This window comes from Eptesicus fuscus, chromosome 19 (assembly GCF_027574615.1).
Source record: "Eptesicus fuscus isolate TK198812 chromosome 19, DD_ASM_mEF_20220401, whole genome shotgun sequence".
In the NCBI taxonomy this organism is placed as follows: Eukaryota; Metazoa; Chordata; class Mammalia; order Chiroptera; family Vespertilionidae; genus Eptesicus; species Eptesicus fuscus.
This window is the reverse complement of record NC_072491.1, coordinates 11,330,219-11,352,740: the sequence shown is the minus strand read 5'-3', so window position 1 is coordinate 11,352,740 and position 22,522 is coordinate 11,330,219. Positions and strand designations below refer to the sequence as shown.

Sequence of the window (22,522 nt, the reverse complement as noted above, 5' to 3'; positions counted from 1 at the left end):
CTATTCGCTGTTGACTGGTTAAGTGTTCTTGGGCAAGTCACTCTGAGCTTCACTTCCTTTACCTGTAAAACTAGGTTTGAAATAGTTCTCCGGGCTCCAAATGCTAAACCGCCCCAGCCGGTTCGGTTCAGCGGGTAGAGCATCGGCCTGCAGCCTGAAGGGTCCTGGGTTTGATTCTGGTCAAGGGCACATGCCTCGGTTGCAGGCTTGATCCCCAGGTCTGGTCAGGGTGCATGCAGGAGGCAACCAATCGATGTGTCTCTCTCATCATTGATGTTTCTACCTCTCTCCCTCTCCCTTCCTCTCTGAAATCAGTAGGAATATATTTTTAAAAACTAAAATGAAAAAAATTAAGGCCAAATCAACAAGGTTTTCGAGGGGACAGAAGAATGGGGGAAATAATGTGAAGGAGGGGCTTTGCTTCTGGTTCTTTAAGTTTATGCACAGCATATTGCTAAATATATACATTCACAAGAACATTGTCAAAAGGTTCATTCTGCATAGGGTGAATGAAAATTCAGAATTTTCGATGTCCTTTATTTGAACTTTTGATTTTCAGGGACTTGAATTTTTAAAGTCAACATCTTTAAAGGAAAACTGATACAACTTGGCAGGGAAGAGGCAAAGCAAAGAGACTGACATTTGTTATGCATTTACTATGTGACACTTTATAGCTATTATCTCATTGGGGCCCCCAACAACCTCGTAAGGTACCTATTATCCTCACTGTTCACGTAGGAAACCTGCGTTAAATAACTTGCCTCAAGTTCTTACAGCAAGTCGGTTTAGCTGCAAAGCTATTTTTGTTCCATGCCTGAAGGCCATTGCTTAGAAACTCGGCTTGAAAAGAATGTGGTGGCGAGAGTAAATGGGAGGAGGGGGGAGTGCATATGGCTTTTCACAATGTTCTAAAAAAATGGCGTTGAGTTTCATATCGCCCCTTTATTGATGTTGCCTTCCCTCCATCTATCTCTTTTCTGCTGGTAGCTGCATCTTACTGTCTCTTAAAGAAAAGTGCCAAAACTTACAAATAGTCAAAGGGCCATTTTCTTCTCCATTTTCTTCCCAAGAAAAATCCCCTTTTTTGTTTGTTTGTTTGTTTGTTTGTTTTAATGCATATTGATTTTTTTTTCCTTCCTTATGTATACAACAAACACATCCCCTTTACCAGCTATTCTGTGAGCTATGTGTGTAAGGCAGCAAGAAGAGGGAAGAAAGCTTACCTCAAAGCAACTCTGTCAGAGCGTTTGTGATCATAATGAGGATCCCGTGGTTCTTGTTAGAGGAACAGCATTTTAATGCGCTTGTGGATTTGGCAGACCAGGTGCTTGCGTTTAAATCTACCTGCTACCCTCTTGATGGCTTGGTTCATACGAACTAGTATGAATGTTGGCATTGATGCAATCAGAAAAATTCAGGCTGTGGGCAACTTTGCCATTTTATGGGTTTATAAGACTCAGTTTCTTCATAAGTCATGTGTACAAGAAAAACAAAGGCAGAGAATGAATGGAGAGAGAACCTGTAGATTAAAATAGACCTAACCGTCCCGTTTGTAATTTTTTGAGATAACTCCACACTGCTTCCCACGGTGGCTGCAGCAATCTGCATTCCCTCCAGCAGTGCACGAGGGTTCTCTAGGTGATTCCACTTCCGGGAATGCATCTGAAGAAACCTGAAGCGCTAATTTGAAAGGATATACCCACCCCTATGTTCATTGCAGATTATTTACAATAGCCAAGATTTGGAAGCAGCCCAAATGCCCATCAGTAAATGAGTGGATAAAAAAAGTTGTGGTACATTTACAAATTGGACTACTACTCAGCCATAAAAAAAATAGGAAATTTTACCTTTCATGATTGCATGAGAGTATTATAATACCTGGAGAGTATTATGCTAAGTGAGATAAGCCAGTCAGAGAAAGACAAGTACCATATGATTTCATTTATATGTGGAATCTAATGAACAAAATAATCTGATGAACAAAATAGGAACAGACTCAGAGATACAGAGAACAGACCGACAGCTGTCAGAGGGGTGTGGGTAGGGGGGCTGGCTGATAAAAGGGAAAAGGATTAAGCAACAAACAAACACCTCATAGGCAGAAAGCAGTATGGTGATTACCAGAGGGAAAGTGGGGTAGGAAGAGGTAGGAGAAGTAAGGAGGGATAAATGGTGATGGAAGGAAACTTGACTTGCGGTGGTGAACACACAATACAACATACAGATGATATGGTATAGAATTGTACCCCTGAAACCTATATAATTTTATCAACCAATGTCACCCCAATAAATTCAATTTAAAAATAACTAACTAAAAAAATAAAATATTAAAAAATAAAACAAATGAAATAAAATAGACCTAACAGTGCAATCAGAGAAAAGACAACCTTCAATTGCAGTATTTTGGGATGCAGACTTGGGTGACAGAACTCTAAGGAAAAGCAAGGGAGTGATTGCCATACAGTCAGGCCAGTGGCTCCTTTAAGGAAGGGAGGGGCTGTGATGAGATGGGGCAAAGGGAGGGCCTTGGCTGGATGCCCAATTTCTGTTTCTTGATCCGGATGGTGTGATAAGGGTGTTTGCCTTATAATAATTCATTTCATTCATCTATATCATTCTCCTTGCAGTTGTCTCTATCTATTCTACCATTTTTAAAAGTTTAAAAATAATGTTGGCCTTGCCATAACGGTTCAGCTCACATGTTTTATCCAGATACTGTGGGAAATGCTACGCCGTATTTATTGTATTTGCTTATGAGAATTATTTAAATGATTTCTTTTTTAAATGTTGGTGATTGTTCAAATTGGCATTTGAGAGCTTACCGTGGCAAGGAGGACATTCCCCCAAGATATCCTTTTTGTTCTTGTGTGGTTTTAAAAGCTCAGTCTTTTTACTGGATGTGTTAGCAGGTTTCTTAATTTCCCCTAATTGTAGCTTTCTCTATTGAAATTACAATGATAATAACACTACGTACCTATAGAGATGGTGTAGGAATAAAATAAGGGAACGTGTGTCAAATACTTAGCTAAGTGCTCTGCATGCAAAGAGCACTCGTAAGTACTAGCTATTAGTAATAGGTTGCAGCCCACCTAGATTATAAGACATGTCACAAAAGGTGTAGTACTTCTAATAATTAGTCATCGGTCTTAGCTCATGACAAGTGGAAATAAGAGGAAACTGTATCAGTGATTTGATGAGGTGTTGCTTTCTTGAATCTAAAATCACTGCTTTCTCTATACCTCATTTCTTTCTCACTCCCTTTGATGTTTGCCTCCCCTTCCCTCTTCAGATGTATTCACATTCCAGAACACTTCCTAATTAACCTTCTAATTGGAAAACTTGTCTTGAAGTACGAAAGCAAGGGTTCTTCACAGGCCTTTTACCACTTTCCTGGCCTCTGGGTTGGGGATCTGGGAACAGCTGACAGATATTTTGGTGGCAGTAGTGGGATCACATCTTCAGACACCAACTGTAGTTTAGCCCTCCAGTAGGACCAGCACCCCAAGCCTGGGAAGGTACATACAGTGTTAGTATTAAGACTTTGATGCCATTTATTTTAGCTTGGGTTGTTTTTTTCCTGAAAGTCCAACATTCCTCTGAGTGGAAGGGGAAGAGAGAGAGAGAGAGAGAGAGAGAGAGAAGAGAAGAGGAGAGGAGAGGAGAGGAGAGGAGAGGAGAGGAGAAGAAGAAGGAGGAGGAGGGGGGGAGGAGGAGGAGGAGGGGGAGGAGGAGGAGGGAGAGGGAGAGAGAAAGAGAGAAACATCAATGTGAGGGAGACACATCAATTGGTTGTTGCCTCCTGCACACACTCTGACTAGGCCAGGGAATGAGCCTGCAACCCAGGTAGGTGTCCTTGACTGAAATGGAAACCGCAACTCTTTGGTGCACAGGCCAATGCTCTACCACTGAGCCACACCAGCCAGGGCCAGTTTATACCTTTTATAACCCGCCCCCACCGCCCCTGTGTTCCCAGTCCATCTTGAGTCATGAGAGTGTCATCATTGCCTGGGGACTGGCAGCTAACGCTCCACTGCCCCTCCACGTAACTCTCATCATGTGCACACCTGTGAGACGTTGGCCTCCCCTGTCACCTGCCTGGAACTTGGGTCGCTCCCCGCCCGGCTAACATATGTTTAGTTATGCACTCCGCACCTCACTGACGATTGTGTTTGTCCTGGCAGGGCTCCTCAGGGACCCGCCCTGGCCTTGGCAGGGCATAAAGAGCTCTGCCTAAAGTGAACGCCCTGCTGCCTGCCCGCCCGCGGACACACTGGTGTCTTAAATCACCTGCTCTGCGCCTCTCAGATGGCTTCTTCTTTCCATAACTTGGGCCGCCGGCCTGGCCTTCCTTCGTTAGCTTGCAGTAGGAGTCCCTCTTTCTTCTGGCCTTTGTACTTGGCTTCCCTACCAAGAATGCTTTGTGAGTTAAGAGGCTTAATTTGCAAGTCACAGAAAACCTACAATTTGACATTAACTGGCTGAAATAATCAAAGCAATTAATCCATGTGGGTGACATAAAAGGCCAGAAGAAATACGGGTTCACACAAACCTTCATTCAGAGGCTTTAACAGATTCTCACCCTCCTCTTCAACTTTTGTTCCTCGGGGTTGTGGATCCCATGTTTAGTAGGCTTACCACTCTACCCTGCCCTCTTTTCCAGAAGAGAAAGCTCAACTTTCTCAACCTACTTGGCCTATAGTCTGACTAAACGAGGTTAGGTCCATGTCCTTTCCTGTACCAGTCACCAAGGCTAGACTTAACCTAGGCTTACTGGGCTTGGTGTCCCCAAAGAACATGGGAACGCTTGGGAAGGGCTGGGTGAAAGAGGGTCCTGTGACCGAAAGAAAGGGATACTACGTGGCCCTAATGCAGAGCCCACCAGGTGGGCTTCATTCCTCCTCCTGTGGATGAATGTCTTCTTGGGCAACTCTCAGGTTAACACCCTTCCCAACTCACCTGTGACCTTCCCTCTGTGTCCCTTCTCGCAGGAGCAACCCCTGAAATGTAGCTCCGTATTTAGCCTTCCTTGTCTTTGTGAGGGGACATGAGCCATCATCTCCTTCAAAACATTTTTGCTAACATCATCTCTAAGCAGTGACTTAAAAAAGAACGACTAGAAAGGCCTGTCTTGCCTACTGATGTCAAAGTCAAAGGGAATCAGCTGGCAAAGGCAGTGTCCCTGGCTCAGTCCCTGTCTTGCCTCTACCTGATTAGCAATTTTTTACCATCAGCAACCACCTCTGTAGTAGGCAGGAATCTCCTACAGTGGTCGGCAAACTCATTGGTCAACAGAGCCAAATATCAACAGTACAACGATTGAAATTTCTTTTGAGAGCCAATTTTTTAAACTTAAACTTCTTCTAACGCCACTTCTTCAAAATAGACTCGCCCAGGCCATGGTATTTTGTGGAAGAGCCACACTCAAGGGGCCAAAGAGCCGCATGTGGCTCGCGAGCCGCAGTTTGCCGACCACGGTCCTAAGAGATAGTGGCTTTAGGAAAAAAGGGATGGTATGTGAGTGCAATGCTGCATTGAGTCCTAGAAGCCATTTAGCATTGCCAATATCTCATTAAAGTTTAAGGAGAACCCTGTGAATTCTTTATTTCTTTAGGCTCTGGATTTGCAGAGCTCTGACTGTCCCAGGGCTGTTCGGAAGGTAGGTGCTCTGTGTTCCCTTCTGTCACAGCCCACGTTAAGCTTGATCAGCTCATTGACAATAAGGGCCTGGATGCAGCCAACATTCCACTCGATACAAATCATAAGCAGAGAGCCCTTCTCAGCAGAGCAGTGTTGGGAAGTGATGTCAAAGAAATCAGAAAACATGGACTGTGTCCTCAAAATGTAGCTACATAATGTGGGAGAGAGAGAGAGAGAGAGAGGTGGGGGGGGGGGGGGTGGAGAATGCTTTAGAAATACTTGAAAAACAACATTTGAAGGACTGGTGTGACGCTGCCCTCTTACACTCCCTGATGGACGCTTTATGGTAAGCCTCCAGGACTGGCATGGTAGTACAGTTATGTAATCATAAATAAGAGAGCCAAAGAAGAGGAGGAAATATTGTCATATACCTTTGGATATGGCAGCCTGAGTCACAGCAGCAGAGAAACGTGTGGTTCTCTGTGACCACACACACGTAGACCATTTTATTATTCGTATGAAATACACTTGCAGACCCAAGTCACAATCACCACTGCTAGGTTCTGTGGGTGTCATGTGTAGGTTGGCCTTGGGGTGTGTTGGGATGTGGCTGCTGGATCAGTAGGATGTGAGAATTTAGCCAGGAATGGGGGGTTTGGGGGTCGGAGGTATGATCTTGGCTATGAGGACTCGCCCTTTAGAGGCAACGCAGAGCCCACCTAACAATGCCCAAGAGGTGTAGGCAACTTGAACTGGATCCCTGCCTTGCTGTCAGAAAGACCTGGTCTGGGGGGTGGGGAGGGCCACGGGAGTCTGGCAAAGGTCTATCAGTGACTGGCAATGACATGGTCCCTCCCCCATACTGAGGCAGAAACTCTCCCCGTGGCTGGGGCCTGACATGGACAATAGAGTTCAGTCTCCAGGGGAATGGATCTGGCAAAATACAGCCAGAGTTCAAGGTAGGCACTGCTTTCAAAGGGGACATGTACTGCAGAAACCCAGACAGGCAAAGACTGGTAACTAAGCCCGCTCTCAAGTTTCCAGCTTTAGGGTAGGAAGCCTCTTCCAAACCCTGGGCTGGCCCTGCAGAAGGCAGCCTGCCATCTGCTTCTTTGGAAACAAAAGCTTACAGGTTTTTGCCCTAACCGGTTTGGCTCAGTGGATAGAGCGTCGGCCTGTGGACTGAAGGGTCCCAGGTTTGATTCCAGTCAAGGGCATGTACCTTGGTTGCGGGCACATCCCCAGTAAGGGGGTGTGCAGGAGGCAGCTGATCTATGTTTCTCTCTCATCCATGTTTCTAACTCTCTATCCCTCTCCCTTCCTCTCTGTAAAAAATCAATACAATTTATTTAAAAAAAAAAAAGCTTAAAGATTTTTAAAATTATGACGATGACTATGTTCTTATGAAATGTGAAACTCAGGGGAGTTTATACTGATCTGAATGCAAACAATAGTGTTCAGAATGTCCTTGTTTCAAAGATTCCCTTTCCATTATGTTGGATAGATTTGTTTTGTAATAGAATCAAGTTTAAGACTTCCTTAACTGATGTCTCACCTTTCTTGACTATTGTTGCTCTCCTTTTAACAAAGTGTTAAAAGCCCCCAGAGGATGTGTTATTAAATGTATTACTTTTCCCCAAAATTTGTTCTGCTGAAACAAATTTCTTAAGAGCAAAACCATAATGGCTTCTTAGTAAGCTTGGTAAGGCTTATCCTCAGTGGAGTTCCGTTTTAAAAAATAATGAATGCACAATTATGTAAGTAAATGTGTTCCAGAGTAAAAGAAAAAAAAAATGTAACAGTTCTTAGTTGTATTGGAAGGCAATATGTTGGGCTTTTCTACCTAGGTTTTAAGGTGTATAAAAAAAATGGCATGGAACAACAGCATCGATATGCCGTGTTATGTAACCCTGACCTTCTTTGCTGGCTTTAAATCACCAGATTTGGATTCAGTGTCATGAGACATTCTCAGGAGAGAAAGGCAATACCCGTACTGTGGTCTGTGTTTATGGGTGTGTGTGTGTGTGGGTATGTGTGTGTGTAACGCATAGGCACAGACAACAGTATTGTGATTTCCAAAGGGAAAGGAAGTTGAAGAGGGTGAAGACGGGGGGAATAAATGGTGATGGAAGGAGACTGGACTTGGGGTGGACACATAATACAGCATACAGATGATGTATTATAGAATGGTACACCTAAAGCCTACACAATTTTATTCACTAATGCCACCCCAATAAATTAAGTAAAAATAAAATGAAGGAGCCAACCACAAGAAGGACAATGAAAAAACAACAGCAAACAAAACAACCAACAAAAACAACAACAGGAAGAGAACACCATCCAGGAGGAAACGCCTTAGAGTTTGACTGCAGAGTGGGAAGACACAGCTGTCAGAAGTATTAAAATCTTGCATCCATAAAAAGGACTGCAAAACACTTGTCTCAAACTTATTTCACACGGGCACCATCGTAGTAGTTCATAGATGGATGCTGCTTTGAGCCTCCAAAGAAAGGGCCAGATTCCAGCCCCCTGAATAGCTCCAGAGGGAATGTTTTATGGCACACGAACTCCAGAATCTGCAGGCAAAACAGTGAGCGAGCTGTTCCCTGTGCTGGAATGCTCTTCCCTCCTCTTCCCGTAGTGGCTACTTCCTGGTGCTCCCATCGGAGCTACGTGCTGTCTTCGCAGAGGCCTTCTTGGGCCACCCACCTCGCACCCTCTATGGCATGACTGTATGTTCGTCTTCCAGTTTTTACTAGATGCATTTTCTTGCGTATTTGTTGCTGATCTGTCTCCAAGGAATGTAAACTACTTGAGAGCAGAGTCTGTCTAACTTGTTCTCTGCTGTATCCCCATAGTTGGAACTCATAGTTGTAGCAGGTATTCAATAACTATTTCTTGACTTAGATGGATGAGTGGTGGGTGGGAGAATGGATGGATAGAGGGATGAACAAATAAATCACTTCACATAAATAAATAATTAAAAGAAGAAAGGCAATAACCTTTCAGCATACAATAAGCAAGATAAATTAAAAATCTGTTTGCCCAGCCGGTGTTGCTCAGTGGAGCACTTGACCTTTGAACCAGGAGATCAGCAGGTCATGGTTCGATTTCCAGTCAGGGCGCATGCCCGGGTTGCGGGCTCAATCCCCATTGGGGGCCTGCAGAAGGCAGCCAGTCAATGATCTCTCTCATCATTGATGTTTTTATCTCTCTCTCTCTTCCTCTCTGAAATCAATCAAAATATATATATTTTTTTAAACTGTTCCTGACTGAAATTTTTTCTTCTTTTTCACATATGGGATTTTAGTTTTAACTCAGCCTGGGTTAGTGTTGCAGACAACTCAGTTACATACAAGGGCAAGGAGATTAGTGGTAAGGATAGTCTGAAAAGTATTGGCGTATTTCAGGTTGTCGCCAAAGTTGGCTGCTATGAATGTGAATATTGTTACTTCATGGCCCTGGTGTAATTAACTGTCTTCACTGCCCCTACCTGCTTCTTCTCTGATCTCCTGAAGTAGTCTCCCTTCCTGGAATTGGCCTTCCTGGTCCCTGTTCTTGCTTCCTGCCAGTCCGTCCTCCACACTGCAGCCAGGAAGAGACTGACATACAGATAGCTACATCTGTACCCTTTTATTTCTCAGGGCAAAAAACAAAGATGAAAATGTTTTGTGTTTTCAAAATTATTTTTTATAACAACTTTCTTAAAATATAATTCCCATCCCATGCAATTCCTCATTTAAAGGGTGCAATTCGCTGGTTTTAGTAAACTCACAGAGCTGTGCAGCCATCACCACAATAATTTTAGAACATTTTCATCACCTCAGAAAGAAACCCTCCACCCTGTAGCTTAAACCCCACGCCTCCCATCCTTCCCAACCCTAGGCAACCACAAATCTGTTTTCTATCTCTATACATTTGCCTGTTCTGGACCTTTCAAATAAATGGAATCATAGGATATGTGGTCTTTGTGACTAGACTTTTTTTCACTTAGCATAAACTTCTCAAGGCTTACCTAGGCCGTAGCATACATCAGTGCGTCATTCCTTTTTGTGGCTAAATGATATTCATTGTACGAATGTACTACATTTTGCTTGCTCATTAGGTGATGGACGTTTGAGTCATTTCCACTTTGGGCTATTATGAATAACTAGAGGCCTGGTGCACGGATTCGTGCACCGGTGGGGTCCCTCGGCCTGGCCTGCGGGGATCAGGCTGAAACCGGCTCTCCGACATCCCCCAAAGGGTCCCAGATTGCGAGAGGGTGGTTCTCAAGTGACACACCCCGGAATCAGGCTCCCTTCTCTCTGGTTCCAGGTGCGTCACCCGAAAACCGCAACTGCTAAGTCACAGCAGCTCGGCAGCTCCTGTGTTGAGCCCCCTGGTGGTCAGTGCACGTCATAGCTTCTGGTCGATAAGGTTGGCCTATCGCTTAGGCTTTTGTATATATAGATGCTGCTATGAGTGCTTGTTGTACAGGTTTTTGTGTGGACATATGTTTTCATTTCTCTGGGATATGTACCTAGGAGTGGAATTGCTGAGTCCAGTGGAAAGTCCATGCTTAATTAACTTTTTGAGGATCTGCCAGACTGTTTCCAAAGTGCTTTTACATTTTAGGTTTCCATCGGCAGTGTTATGAGGTTCTGGTTTATCTACATGCTTGCTAACACTAGTTATTATCTGGCTTTTTGTGTTAGCCATCTTACTTGGTGTCAAGCTGGTGTATCACTGTGGTTTTGATTTGCATTCTCTGATAGCTGATGATCTTGAACATCTTTTCATGTGCTTATAAGACATTTGTCTTCTTTATAGAAATGTTTATTCAGGTCCTTTGCTCACTTTTATTTGGGTTGCCTTTTTAGTATTGAGTTGTAAGAGTTCTTTATATGTTCTAAATACAAGTCCCTTATTAGATATATGATTTACAAATATTTTCTGCTATTTTATGGTGTGTTTTTTCACTTTCTTGATAGTGTTTTTTTGAAATAAAATAGTTTTTAATATTGATGAGGTCCAAATATTTTCTCGTTTGTTGCTTAAATTTCTGATGTTTTATCAGTAAGAATCCATGGCCAAGTCCAAAGTCATGAAGATTTACTCCTATGTTTTCTCCTGAGATTTTTTATAGTTTGGGCTCTTACATTTAGGTCTTTTGAGTTATTTTTTGGACATGGTGTGAGATCAGCAGCTGTACCATTTTACATCCCCAGCAGCAAAGCCCAGGGTTCCAATTTCTCCACACCCTTCCCAACACTTATTATTTTCTTTTTTTTTTAGACATCCTATTGGGTGTGAAGTGATAGCTCATTGTGGCTTTGATCGGCATTTCCCTAATGATTAGTATTGTTGAGCATCTTTTCATGTGCCTATGGGCCATTTTTATATTGTCTTATAAAAAATAGCTACTCAAGTCCTTTGCCCATTTTTAAATTGAATTGTTTATTTTGTTGTTGAGTTATAGGAGTTCTTTATATATACTGGATATCAATCTTTATCAGATATATGAGTTGTAAATATTTTCTCACACATGTGGGTTGCCTCTTCATTCTGTTAAGCGTGTCCTATGAGGAATATAAGATTTTAATCTTGACGAAGTCAAATCTATCTGTTTTTTTCTTTTGTTGCGTGCTTTTGGTGTCATATCCAAGAAATCATTGCCAAATACTGCTACCAATTTCTAAATATTTGCCATGGTAGCATTTAAACTACTCAGTGAATGATTTAAGGAATTTTGAAGTTATTTCTATTTATCATTTTACTTTTATAACTATGGGAGATTTTCATAATTTTTCATTCAATCCAAAACTTCATCTGAATCTTTATTTTCCTGATTGCTGCCAAATGCATTTAAATGGAAATCAAAAACATGGAAATAGCACATTGTATTATGATACAATTGTTCCCCATGAGGAATAGTGATCAAAATGATTGCCAACTGCCTATATTAGGAAAAGAAAATTCTCAACTGATTAAAGACTATGGATATTATATATCAACTATTAAATGGGTTTTTAACTTTTTTGCTTCATTTTTTTAAAATACTGAATTTCACTTCGGCTCCTATAAACTTCTAACACTTCAAAGACATTTTGCATTCTGAAAAGGGTTCCTTATGGTTGAAATGTTCATTTGAAATTCAAATAACTCCTTGGAAGTTGAAGCAAGGGGGAAAATCCCTTAAATCGTTGCAATTTATAATGCTAGAAGATATTGTACCTTTGTATTTAGATAGGAGCTGCTAATGCATCTTTTGAAGTCATCAAGTAATAGATGCACTATCTATAGTAAACATCTTGGGCAATGTGAAAGAAATAATCTTTTAACCTATATAATTTTTTGTTTTAAACCACTGTACATATGTCCAAGCAAGTTTTGTTCAAGCCCCTAATTTTGTATAGTAGATGATATCAAAGACCCAATAGAAGCCTGAGACATGGTTCTCTCTCCTCAGAGAATTCGCCATCTATTTATAGAGCCTAATGATACACATGACAATATAAAAGAAGGACTAAGGGATGTTCACTATTTAGAGTCTGAGAAAGTAAAGATGGGCTACTAATCCTAATAAAGTCATTATTCATGTTTCAAACAACCCTCCCAAATGGATGCCAAGTAAATATTTGCTGAATAAACAAATGTATGAATGTATCAACCTAAAATTTTTTTGCTGTTTGGGGTGTTTGTTTGTTTGTTTAAGTAAATATCTTGCAAGTGCTATTTAGTGCACCAGTTAAATAAAACATTTTCTTTTTCAGTTTCACCTTTTTGGAGTTTTGCTGGCTGTTTTAGGAAACTTGGTAATCAGCATTTCCCTAAATATTCAGGTAAGAGGAGCTTACTTTTCTAATTCTGAATTTTTCTAGCACATGACTTTAATGGGCCATGGGCACTTTTGCCTCCTTGGGCTCTTCCTCCATTAAAAATATTAAAATTATATTTTATGACCTCACCAATATAAAGAGAAATATAATCCAACTGGATTACAGTCATGTTTTCTCTTCTGATTTTAAAAGAAATAAATGCTTTTGTGGTCCTCTTGATAGTATTGTATACCCTAGGCAAGGTGTGTAGGTGGCTTATGAATTTGTACCACACTTAGAAAGATATTCATAGTCTTGGCATAAGCTAAGATTTTCTTTAATGTTCTATGTTTTCTTCTAGTACTTTTATTATTGTCTTTAAATTTTTTTTAAGTAATCTAGAATTGTACATACTTTGCAATAAGGAAGTTCAGTTTTCATAAAATCAATAAGGAAATGGGGCTTTATTCAATGTCCAGTTTTTTCAGGAATTTATATGTTTAAAATACAGAGAAATACTCAAGCCAGATATAAGTAAGACTCCCCCAGCCTAACCCCCTGCTACCAAAGCATTCTGCCATGGCGTGTTCATTGTGATCGCTACTTTGACTTATAAATTGAATCTCTTTTCAAAAGGTTTTTCTTTAGTAATTTATTAACTTCATTTCAGTTATGTTTATTTTGGCATCTGGACTTTTCGATATTCTGAAATAAGTGTTTTTGGAGCAAAGGATTTACCACCAGAACACAGGTGCCGTGAAAGCCACCACTAAATCAAAACCAAAATGGGAAAGGAAAAGGCTCATCAACATCATGGTCATTGGACACGTAGATTGCGGCAAGTCTACCACTACTGGCCGTCTGCTCAGGTGTGATGGGACTGACAGAAGAACCATCGAAAATTTGAGAAGGAGGCTGTTGAGATGGGGAAGGGCTCCTTCAAGTGTGCCTGGGTCTTGGAGAAGCTGAAAGCTGAAACATGGACATGGTATCGCTACTGATATCTCCCTGTGGAAATGTGAGAACAGCATTATGGGACCATCACTGACGCCCCAGGACACAGAGACTTCTTAAAAAAACATGTTTACAGGCACATCTCAGGCTGACTGTCCTGTCCTGACTGTGGCCCCTGGTGTAGGTGGATTTGAAGCAGGCATCTCCAAGAATGGGCAGACCGCTGAGCATACTCTCCTGGGTGTGAACCACCTGGTTGTTGGTGTTAACAAAATGGATTCCACTAAGCTGCCCTGTAGCCAGAAGAAATAGGAGAAAATTATTAAAGAAGTCAGCACCTACCTTAGGAAAATTGGCCACAAACCTGACACAGTAGCATGTGTGCCAGTTTCTGGTTGGAATGGTGACAACATGCGGGAGCCAAGTGCTAACATAACGTGCCTTGATTCAAGGGATGGAAGGTCACCGGTAAAGCTGGCACTGCCAGTGGAACCACGCTGCTTGAAGCTCTGGATTGGGTCCTGCCACCAACTGGTCCAACTGACAAGCCCTGGAGTCTGCGCCTCCGGGATGTCTACAAAATCGGTGGTGGTGGTGCTGTCCGCGTGGGCCCAGTGGAGACGGGTGTTCTCAAATCCAGCACCATGGCCACCCGTGCTCCAGGCAGTGTTACAACGGAAGCAAAGTCTGCGGAGAAGCACCAGGAGGCTTTGAATGAAGCTCTTCCTGAAGACAGCGAGGGCTTCGATGTCAACGACGTGTCTGTCAAGGATGGCAGTGTGGCTGGTGGCAACAAAGATGACCCACCCGTGGAAGCAGCTGGCGTCACAGCTCAGGGGATTACCCTGCACCATCCAGGCCAGATCAGTGCCGGCTAGGCACCGGTGCTGGATGGCCACACGGCGCACATTGCTTGCACAGGTTGCTGAGCTGAAGGAGAAGACGGGTTGTCCTTCTGGGGAAAAGCTGGAGGAGGGCCCAGAGGTTTTGAAATCCGGTGACGCTGCCATCGTCAGTAGGGCTCCCTGGCAAGCCCGTGTGTGTGGAGAGCTTCCCTAACTCTCCTCCTCTGGGCCATCTTGCTGTTCGTGACATGAGACAGACAGTCGCTGTGGGCGTCATCAAAGCAGTGGGCAAGAAGGCAGCTGGAGCTGGCCACGCTCAGGAGCTAAATGCATGTCATCCCCATACCTGCCACCCCCTGCTTCATCGGTGGTGGGAGCCAGTCTCGGGGCTGTTTGTCTCCATTGGCCATTTGGGTTTAATAGGAAAAGACTGGTGAACGAGTCATGCCTCGTAAACCCTTCAGAAGGAAAGGAGAGTGTGTTGTGGGCCATTTGGATTTGTGTGTGTGTGTGTGTGTGTGTGTGTGTGTGTGTGTGGCAATTTTTAAATTACTAGTTTTTAAAATCAGTATTTTTTTTTTTAATGGGAAAAAAAAGCTTGACCAAAAATCTGTCACGGAATTTTGAGACGCATTAAAACAAAATTTAATGAGAACCAAAAAAATAATAAAAGAAGTGGACCAAAAAGTCACTTAACTCCTTCACATACACCTCAACTTTTGATAGTACTGATGCTTACTTTACAGAGTTGTTATGAGAATGAAGCGACATTCAGAGGTGAGAAGGCCCTTTGGGCTATAAAAGGCTCCAGCAGTGTGAATCACTTCTGCTGCGAATATGCTTGACACAAACACAAGAACATAATCATTGCTCTCCAGGGATCCTGGCAAATAAATGTTAAGGCCACGATGCAAATGCATAGGGCCAACATTTTTCAAACAAGTTCTAAATATCTTCTTACATACATTCTGATTGACTTCTAGAAATATTCTCATCTCCAGTCGGTGCACCGAGAGCACGCGAGGCCGTTCTTCAGGAGCTTGCTGTGGTGGGGCGGGGCGCTCCTGATGGCCCTGGGAGAGGCGGGGAACTTCGCGGCCTATGGATTTGCCCCCGTCACTCTCGTCGCTCCGTTAGGCTGTATGTCTGTTACAGGTGAGCCAATTTCCTATGTTTTGACAAATAGAAATTTTAAGAGATCAGAAAGTTGATGAAAAACACACAACTTAAACAACACACAGAGAAAGGACGAAGGTCTGTTTCCTGTCTTCTTAGCATGTGAACGTCAAACAATACACTACTCATTTCGGTTATCCGCTGTCATGCTGCCACGTTAACCATGAATAAACTTGACTTTGGTAGCTTGACCACTGTGCATAAAAGCCCAATTCCCAGCCTGCGTCTTAATCAATTCACAGTATCAGCAAATGTTAGGCTGTGCTTGTTACTTATTAATGAATCTCATCTCAAAGCATCTGTAATACAATTTATATTTTATTCAGATGTTAAACTGACATTGCATTTACTTAGACGCTTGGGTGCCTGATCTCGACTGCATAGGTTAAGCATCCCTTTGACATGAAAAATTAAATATTTGTTACTTTTAAAATGTATATGATTTTCTAAATGCATTTAGGAAAGAGAATGTGAGATGTTGCAAAAAGACTAAAAAAGGAGCAAAAATCACTGCTGAAAAGGAGAACAAATTCTCTAAACCTTGTTAAATCAATAAGATCTTTTTATTTTTTACTCTCTATTTGCTGCTATGGAAACAGCATGTTTCTAAATTTCTGTGAATTTGGAAACCATTGAAATAGAAACAAGTTGATGGTTATTGTCTGGTAACCACTAGATCAAGCATAACATGTGCTTACATATCCCAGTTTTAATATTTCTCCTAAGAAGTATAAAATAGTCTTAAAGAATGCATCGTTTAAACTGAAATAATGTGTATTCATAGAGAATTTCATTTTGTTTAGCAAGTAGTTTCCCCCTCTTAATCATTTAAAATATTTAAATACATTTATGATATATGATAATAGAACATTTAGCAAAGACCACTTTTTTTAACTTCTAGAAATTGTTCAGTTAAAATCGCCATGCTGTTATTACTCTGAATAAGCTCGCAGTTTATGTGATTCTTTATCATTCTTAACATCCTGATAAAGGGAGCAATTTGGGTATATCTTATCTTCTATTTAGTATTCATGCCATGTACACGGACGTCCTAGATTTTATTTTCAAAATCTGAGAAATAACATAAAAGATCTAGTTATATTGTCAATGTGGGACTTCAGGCCCCAATTCCCCAATTGAAAATGTTATATTATTCTTCAGAATGACTGTATAGTTAGAGCTGATCTTTAGTTTTGTTTCTTTTTCTGCTTTATCCTCAATTTCCATGAAATTGCTAAAGGGAAAAAGTGCCCAGGGATATCAAACAGTTACCGGGGCAGGGCCGAGGGCACCAGATGGTACTGACATTCTCCATTGATCGCCAGGTACCCAGTTCTGGGAAATCGTTTTTATGGGAACAAAAAATAAAAGAGAGCTACTCCAACCAGCTCAAAGAAAGAGGGATATGGCTGGATTTATTGTATCGACCCGAGACTTCCCAGGAATGAAATATAGCCAGGCCTCCTGGGACCTGAGGTGGAAATTCAGAAGATGCCAGAAATGCAGGGCCCTCGTCGCAGATCTTCGGTGAAACTGCTCATTGCGGCATGACTTGCTCCAGGCTCTCATTAACCACAGGAAGCTTAAGGGGTGCCACCTTTTCCCTACTGCCCTGTCCCCCCAAGTCCCTGTGGGCCCAGCCTACCCACCTCAAACTCTGAGTCCACTGCCTTGACCGATGGGCTTTGCTTAATGCTTCTCATCACTTTGTGTGTGCGATCTCAGCCGCAATGAATGCTTCACATTTAGAGCATTTTTAGCAACTTCCCTGTCTGCCCATTTAAAACGATTCAAAGAAGCAAATGATGGCCGCAGACACAAATCATTTCCTACTTTACAATCTTTGCAAATAATAATATATTCTCATTGCCCTAGCTGGTTTGGCTCAGTGGAGAGAGCATCAGCCTGCGGACTGAAGGGTCCCAAGTTCGATTCCGGCCAAGGGCACATGCCTGGGTTGTGGGCTCCATCTCCAGTAGGGGGTGTGCAGGAGGCAGCCGATCAATGATTCTCTCTCATCATTGATGTTTCTATCTTTCTCTCCCTTCCTCTCTGAAATCAATAAAATATATTTTTAAAAATAATAATTATAATATATTCTCAGAAGTAATATCCCCACAACACTCCTGAGCTGAATTTAGGTTACAATGAATTGTCATGGATGGGGTAGGGACTACTGGTGATGGAGAATTTCCCCCAGAGCAACCCCCTACCATCCAGAGATTCTTGATAAAGATTATGGAAACTGGAGAAAAGTATTTTTCACGCAGATGTATCTTATGGTTGTGTTTACAGATAAGGCAGCAGAGTGTCCACACTTCTTTGCTAGAACTTTTTTCCCCCTTATTATTCCTTGGGAGCTTCAACGAAGAAATCACATCTCCCTTTGAATTAAGAAAAAATGATAATGTCTGTTGCAGTGTTGCACGGAGGTTGCATATTCTGTTCTGGCCTCTTTTTCTTCCGCTGCTTTATAAATTTTAAAAAAGAAATTAAAATCTAGGACACTGTAGAGAGGTTAGCTCTTAAGTCCAAGTGAGGGGTACCGTCTGCCCTCTCCCCCCGGCTGGTCCGCTCCTTCCAGCCCTCGGCGCTCCTTGACCCCATGTGCAGTCTCACCACACACGGGTGCGCATGTGTTGGACCTGCGGCTCTGTCTTGGTCATCAGAGCTCCTGCTCCCTCTGTCCACCGCAGTCGAGCAGGCTTTTTGTTTTTTTTAAATGAGGACCAGTGTGGAAGAAGCACCATGGTCAGCATTATGGATATTTCCATTCGCACTCTCTCCACGTTCCCGCCTCAAACCGTCTTCATTTCTGTCCTTTCCGGCTCTCTGTCTGTGTCCCGCGGGTCCCCACTGACGTGTTCACCCTGACGTGTTCACCCTGACGTGTTTCACAAGGGGAGTTTTACGGGTGCTCTCATGGGTGTTCTAAGGGACAAAGAATTCCCTAACCAAGCACGTTTCTGAAACACTAGGCTTTCAGTTACGCAGGTGTCGTCCGTGTGGGGTCCCGGGGCCTGGGATGGGTCCAGGCGCAGGGTCAGTCTTTCAAAGGCAGGGGCAGTGGGCCAGGTGTCCCACACCTGTCAATCACAAGATGCTTTTCTGCGGAGCATCTCTACAAACAACAGTTGTGCTGCGGACCCTCGGGGAATTCTGAAGGCAGTGCTCCCAGCAGTCCCAGCTTCGGGACTCGGCCGGGACAGGCCACTCGCCGGAGCGGGCAGTGGGGTCGGATGACGGGAAATAGTCCTGGTGCGTCGGCAGATCGGCAGATCGGAGTGGCCAGGCCTGGGTCCTGCTTTTTGAGAGAGAGAGTCGGAGCCCTCTTATCCTTGTGTCACCTTTGTCATTGAAGAATAGGCCCAAATGCTATTCTGCCGGAAAGGCTGGTGATACCAGCAGTGTGGTTAACTATAGACTTGTGTTTGTGTTTCCATAATTAAGAAAGCTTAATGGGTAGTTTTTTCACCTTCGGCTGGGTGCCTCCCCAGGAGGCCAGGGCAGTAGAATGGTCAGGAGCACAAGCTCTCGGGCCACACTGGGGTTCAAATCTCAGTCCTGCCCCCTGGAAAGATCTGTGACCTCGGGCAAGGTGTTTAAACCGGTTTATGCCTCGATTTCTAATCTGTAAAATGGGGGTAAAAAGAGTGCTCACCCCAGTAAAGAAAGACAAGTATCACATGATCTCACTCATAGGTGGAATCTGATGAACAAAATAGATGCAGAGACATAGAAGCATGGAACAGACTGTGGAATCTCAGAGGGAAGGTGGGGGTGGGTGGGTGGGTGGGGAGAGATTAACCAAAGAATTTATATGCATCTATATATAATCCAGGGGCACAGACAATAGTGTGGTGAAGGCCTGGTTGGGGGGTGCTGTATGGAGGAGGTTAATGGGGTGAGGAGTAGGAGGGGGACATCTGTAATCCTCCCAACAATAAAGATAATTGTTTTAAAAAAAGAAGAAGAGTGCTTACCTCAGAAGTGGTCACAGGAGGAATGGGGTAACCGCCCCCCCCTCCCCGCCCCGAGAACAGAGCTAGCTGCGCAGTCAGTACAGTGTGCCTCCTCCTCATCACATAGAAACGAAGCTCCTTGTTCCCTACGATGGCGTTGCCTCCAGGCCCCCAAAGGTGGCCAATGGTTACAGTTTCTAAAGTGGATGAACCAGTTGGTGAAAAGCTTTTTGTTCTTACCCGCCCAGTGGTTAACTTTCAGGGAGCTGAGCAGTCGGATCTCCCCGGCTCCTCCCTTGGGCCATTAAGCAGTAATTACGCTTGGACTCCTCCACACATTCTCTACCAAAGCAAGCTGGGAAATACTAGGACTTCAGGTAACCTACCGAGATAAAATGCGTCTAGAAACCGGACCCAGGAGTTAGTCAGAGGACAAGTGGTAACAGCCTGAGATGTGTGTGCAACTCTGTCTTGCTACTCTCACTTTACAGCACTTTCTTCGCTCAATAACCAACTTCAGAGAGGCTGAAGGGCGGAGTTTTTCAGGTCTAACTGCAATTTAAGAATGTGTTTTCTGCCCGGATGGTGTGGCTCAGTGGTTGAGTGTCGACCTATGAACCAGGAGGTCACGGTTCAATGCCCGGTCAGGGTACAATGCCCGGGTTTTGGCTCGATCCCCAATAGGGGGCGTGCAGGAGGCTGCCCATCAATGATTCTCTCTCATCATTGATATTTCTACCTCTCCCTCTCCTTTCCTCTCTGAAATCAATAAAAAATATATATTTTTAAAAAATAGTTTCTGAAGAACTGTTTACTATACCAAAGACTTAGTAAAAAGAAGTAAGTTGGATAGCTGTAGAACTTGTTCTAAAAATTTAAACTTCTGCCTTACTGCCTGTCCCAGGTGCACCCTCCCCCTCAGCAGGCCTCTCCTGGCTCCTAGGCCAAGTTCAGCAGGCGTGGTCTCCGCTCCCTTCCCATCCGCTGTGGGCCCTCTCGGCCACGTAGTGCCTTTTGGTGAGTTGGCAAAAGGCAGCCTTTCTCGTGGCACTTTGTCTGTCTGCAAATTGGAATGCACTGATTTTATTAAAGCAGGACACTCTGGGGCCGTCTGTCAGGAAGTTGTCCCGGGGAACATGCTAATCAACAGGCTCTGAGATGTGGGTGGCGCCTCCTCCGACGCACTGTCTGTGCTCTGCACAACCTGCCCAGCGGCCCCGGCCGGTCCTGACCTTGCCCTTCCCCTTTGGTAAGTGTCCTCGTGCTCTCAGTGACTTGTTTCATGTCGGTCCTGGCCGTCCGACTGAGAGACCCAGGGGACTGGGACTGTGCGTGTCTGGCTGCCTGCCGTTGGCTCTTTCTAGGAGAGGGGCGCGGGGAAGTCACACAGCACAGCCTCGGGGAGTTGGTTTGAAACAGAATAAAACGGGGATAGGCGGCTCCGTTCTGGGGTGTTGGAACAGAAAAGAACATGTGTTTCAAAGATTTCCATTCCTGACGAAGCCTAATGGTTACACATTTCACTGCAAGGGACTGGTGGATATTTGCTCTTGTGAATACACAGAGGTTTATAAGACTGTCCTTTGGGGGTTGGGTCGGGTTATTTGTGCATCGACAAAGGGTGTCCTTCGTGCAACGTTTTCCTTTATTCTGTTCATCCCCGTGACTGTGATCTGAGCGTTGAGAGATGATTTACAATCATTACGTTACCAACAATCCGAAGAGGTGAAGCCACACAGAGAGAAGAAGATTCAGGGCAGCTCACTCAGTATGAAATCCACCCGGGGTGGCACGGGAGCGGGCCATGAAGGGAGCCTGCTGCCGGGGCAGGAGGGTGGGACAGATGGGACACGAGGGACATTCTCCAGTGTTGTGTCTCCGAGTATATATTTTTTGGAAGTAATTAGAAAAGAGTTCAGAGAAGACATCATCTTTCTCCAATTAAACTCGGGCAGTCCGTTAGAAATAGCGAAAGGTAAGAAACTAACATTGAATGTGCATCCTCTGTGCCAGGTACCATCTGAGCCACATACGCTCATTTTCCTCAATTATTTCCCAGATGAACAGAAATGAGTAATAAGTAGATTAAATTTGAGATCAAATTATACGAGATCAAACACTTGGAATATTAAATGGAATGATAAAAATGAATAGCAGCTACATCTCCTTGGCCCTGGGGCAGTTTCCTAAGAGAAGGAGTCACCCTCTCCGTGGCTAATTTGGATTAAAACTGGAGAAGAGAGCGAGACCTATGACTGATAAGTCTTTTCCGTCTCTCATTTCCCCCAACATGCTGGCTTTTGCTCAAAATGAAACGCACGGTGTGGAATGTATGTTGTTTCGTGTGTTTCCGTTGTGCTGTTAGGAAGCTCTACACTGAAACATGCCTGCGATCCATTAGACGATGGGCATAGCATAGCCAGACGCCCGGGCGAGGCCTTTTGGAGTTCCAGAGAAGTCATCTCAAGCAGAAACTTTGGTCTCCAAGATTTTCATTAGAAACAAATGAAAGGAAGCGTAAACAGACCAATGAGTGAGTGGCATCGCGTTCCATAGACCTAGATACCGCGTGGCCCAGCGCTTGGAGCCTGTGCTTAGTGCCAGCCCGTGAACTCGCTGGAGCTCCAAACCTCACAGATGCCTGTGACAGTGGCACTTCGCATGGATGTTTATCTTCATGTTGGACATGTGCAAAGATAAGATACCCCTTTTCTCAGTGACTTGCTGGGCTGTCTGCTTCAGCACCTGGTCCCAAAACCAGCCTAAGTAACATCCTATATAATAAAAGCCTAATATGCTGAGTGTCCGGTCGTCCGTTCAACCAATCAAAGCGTAATATGCTAATGATATGCTAAGGCCGCTCAACTGCTTGCTATGACGTACATTGACCACCAGGGGGCAGATGCTCTGACTGCTAGGTTAGCTTGCTGCTGGGGTCAGGCCGATCGGGACTGAGCAAGATGGGCCAGACACACCCCTGGAGCCCTCCCATGGTTCCTCTCTAGCTGGCCAACCTCCCGTGTCCCTCCCCGGCCCTGATCGTGCACCGGTGGGGTCCCTTGGCCTGGCGTGCACCCTCACGCAATCTGGGACCCCATGGGGGAAGTCGGAGAGCCAGTTTCGGCCCGATCCCGCAGGCCAGGCTGAG

The 22,522-nt window shown here is 44.0% G+C and overlaps 1 protein-coding gene across 2 annotated transcripts in view; it reads left to right on the top strand.

Moving 5' to 3' along the window:
- The window catches only part of NIPAL2 (NIPA like domain containing 2), a 62,886-nt gene that overhangs the window by 4,911 nt on the left and 35,453 nt on the right, over positions 1-22,522 (top strand). For both annotated transcript variants that reach the window (XR_008554520.1, XM_008148515.3), the window contains exons 2-3: positions 12,393-12,461; positions 15,220-15,391. Coding sequence is in view for 1 of the 2 variants with exons in the window: in XM_008148515.3 (XP_008146737.2) it covers positions 12,393-12,461; positions 15,220-15,391 (241 nt within the window). In the remaining variant the exon portion in view is untranslated. The remainder of the gene's footprint in view (positions 1-12,392; positions 12,462-15,219; positions 15,392-22,522) is intronic.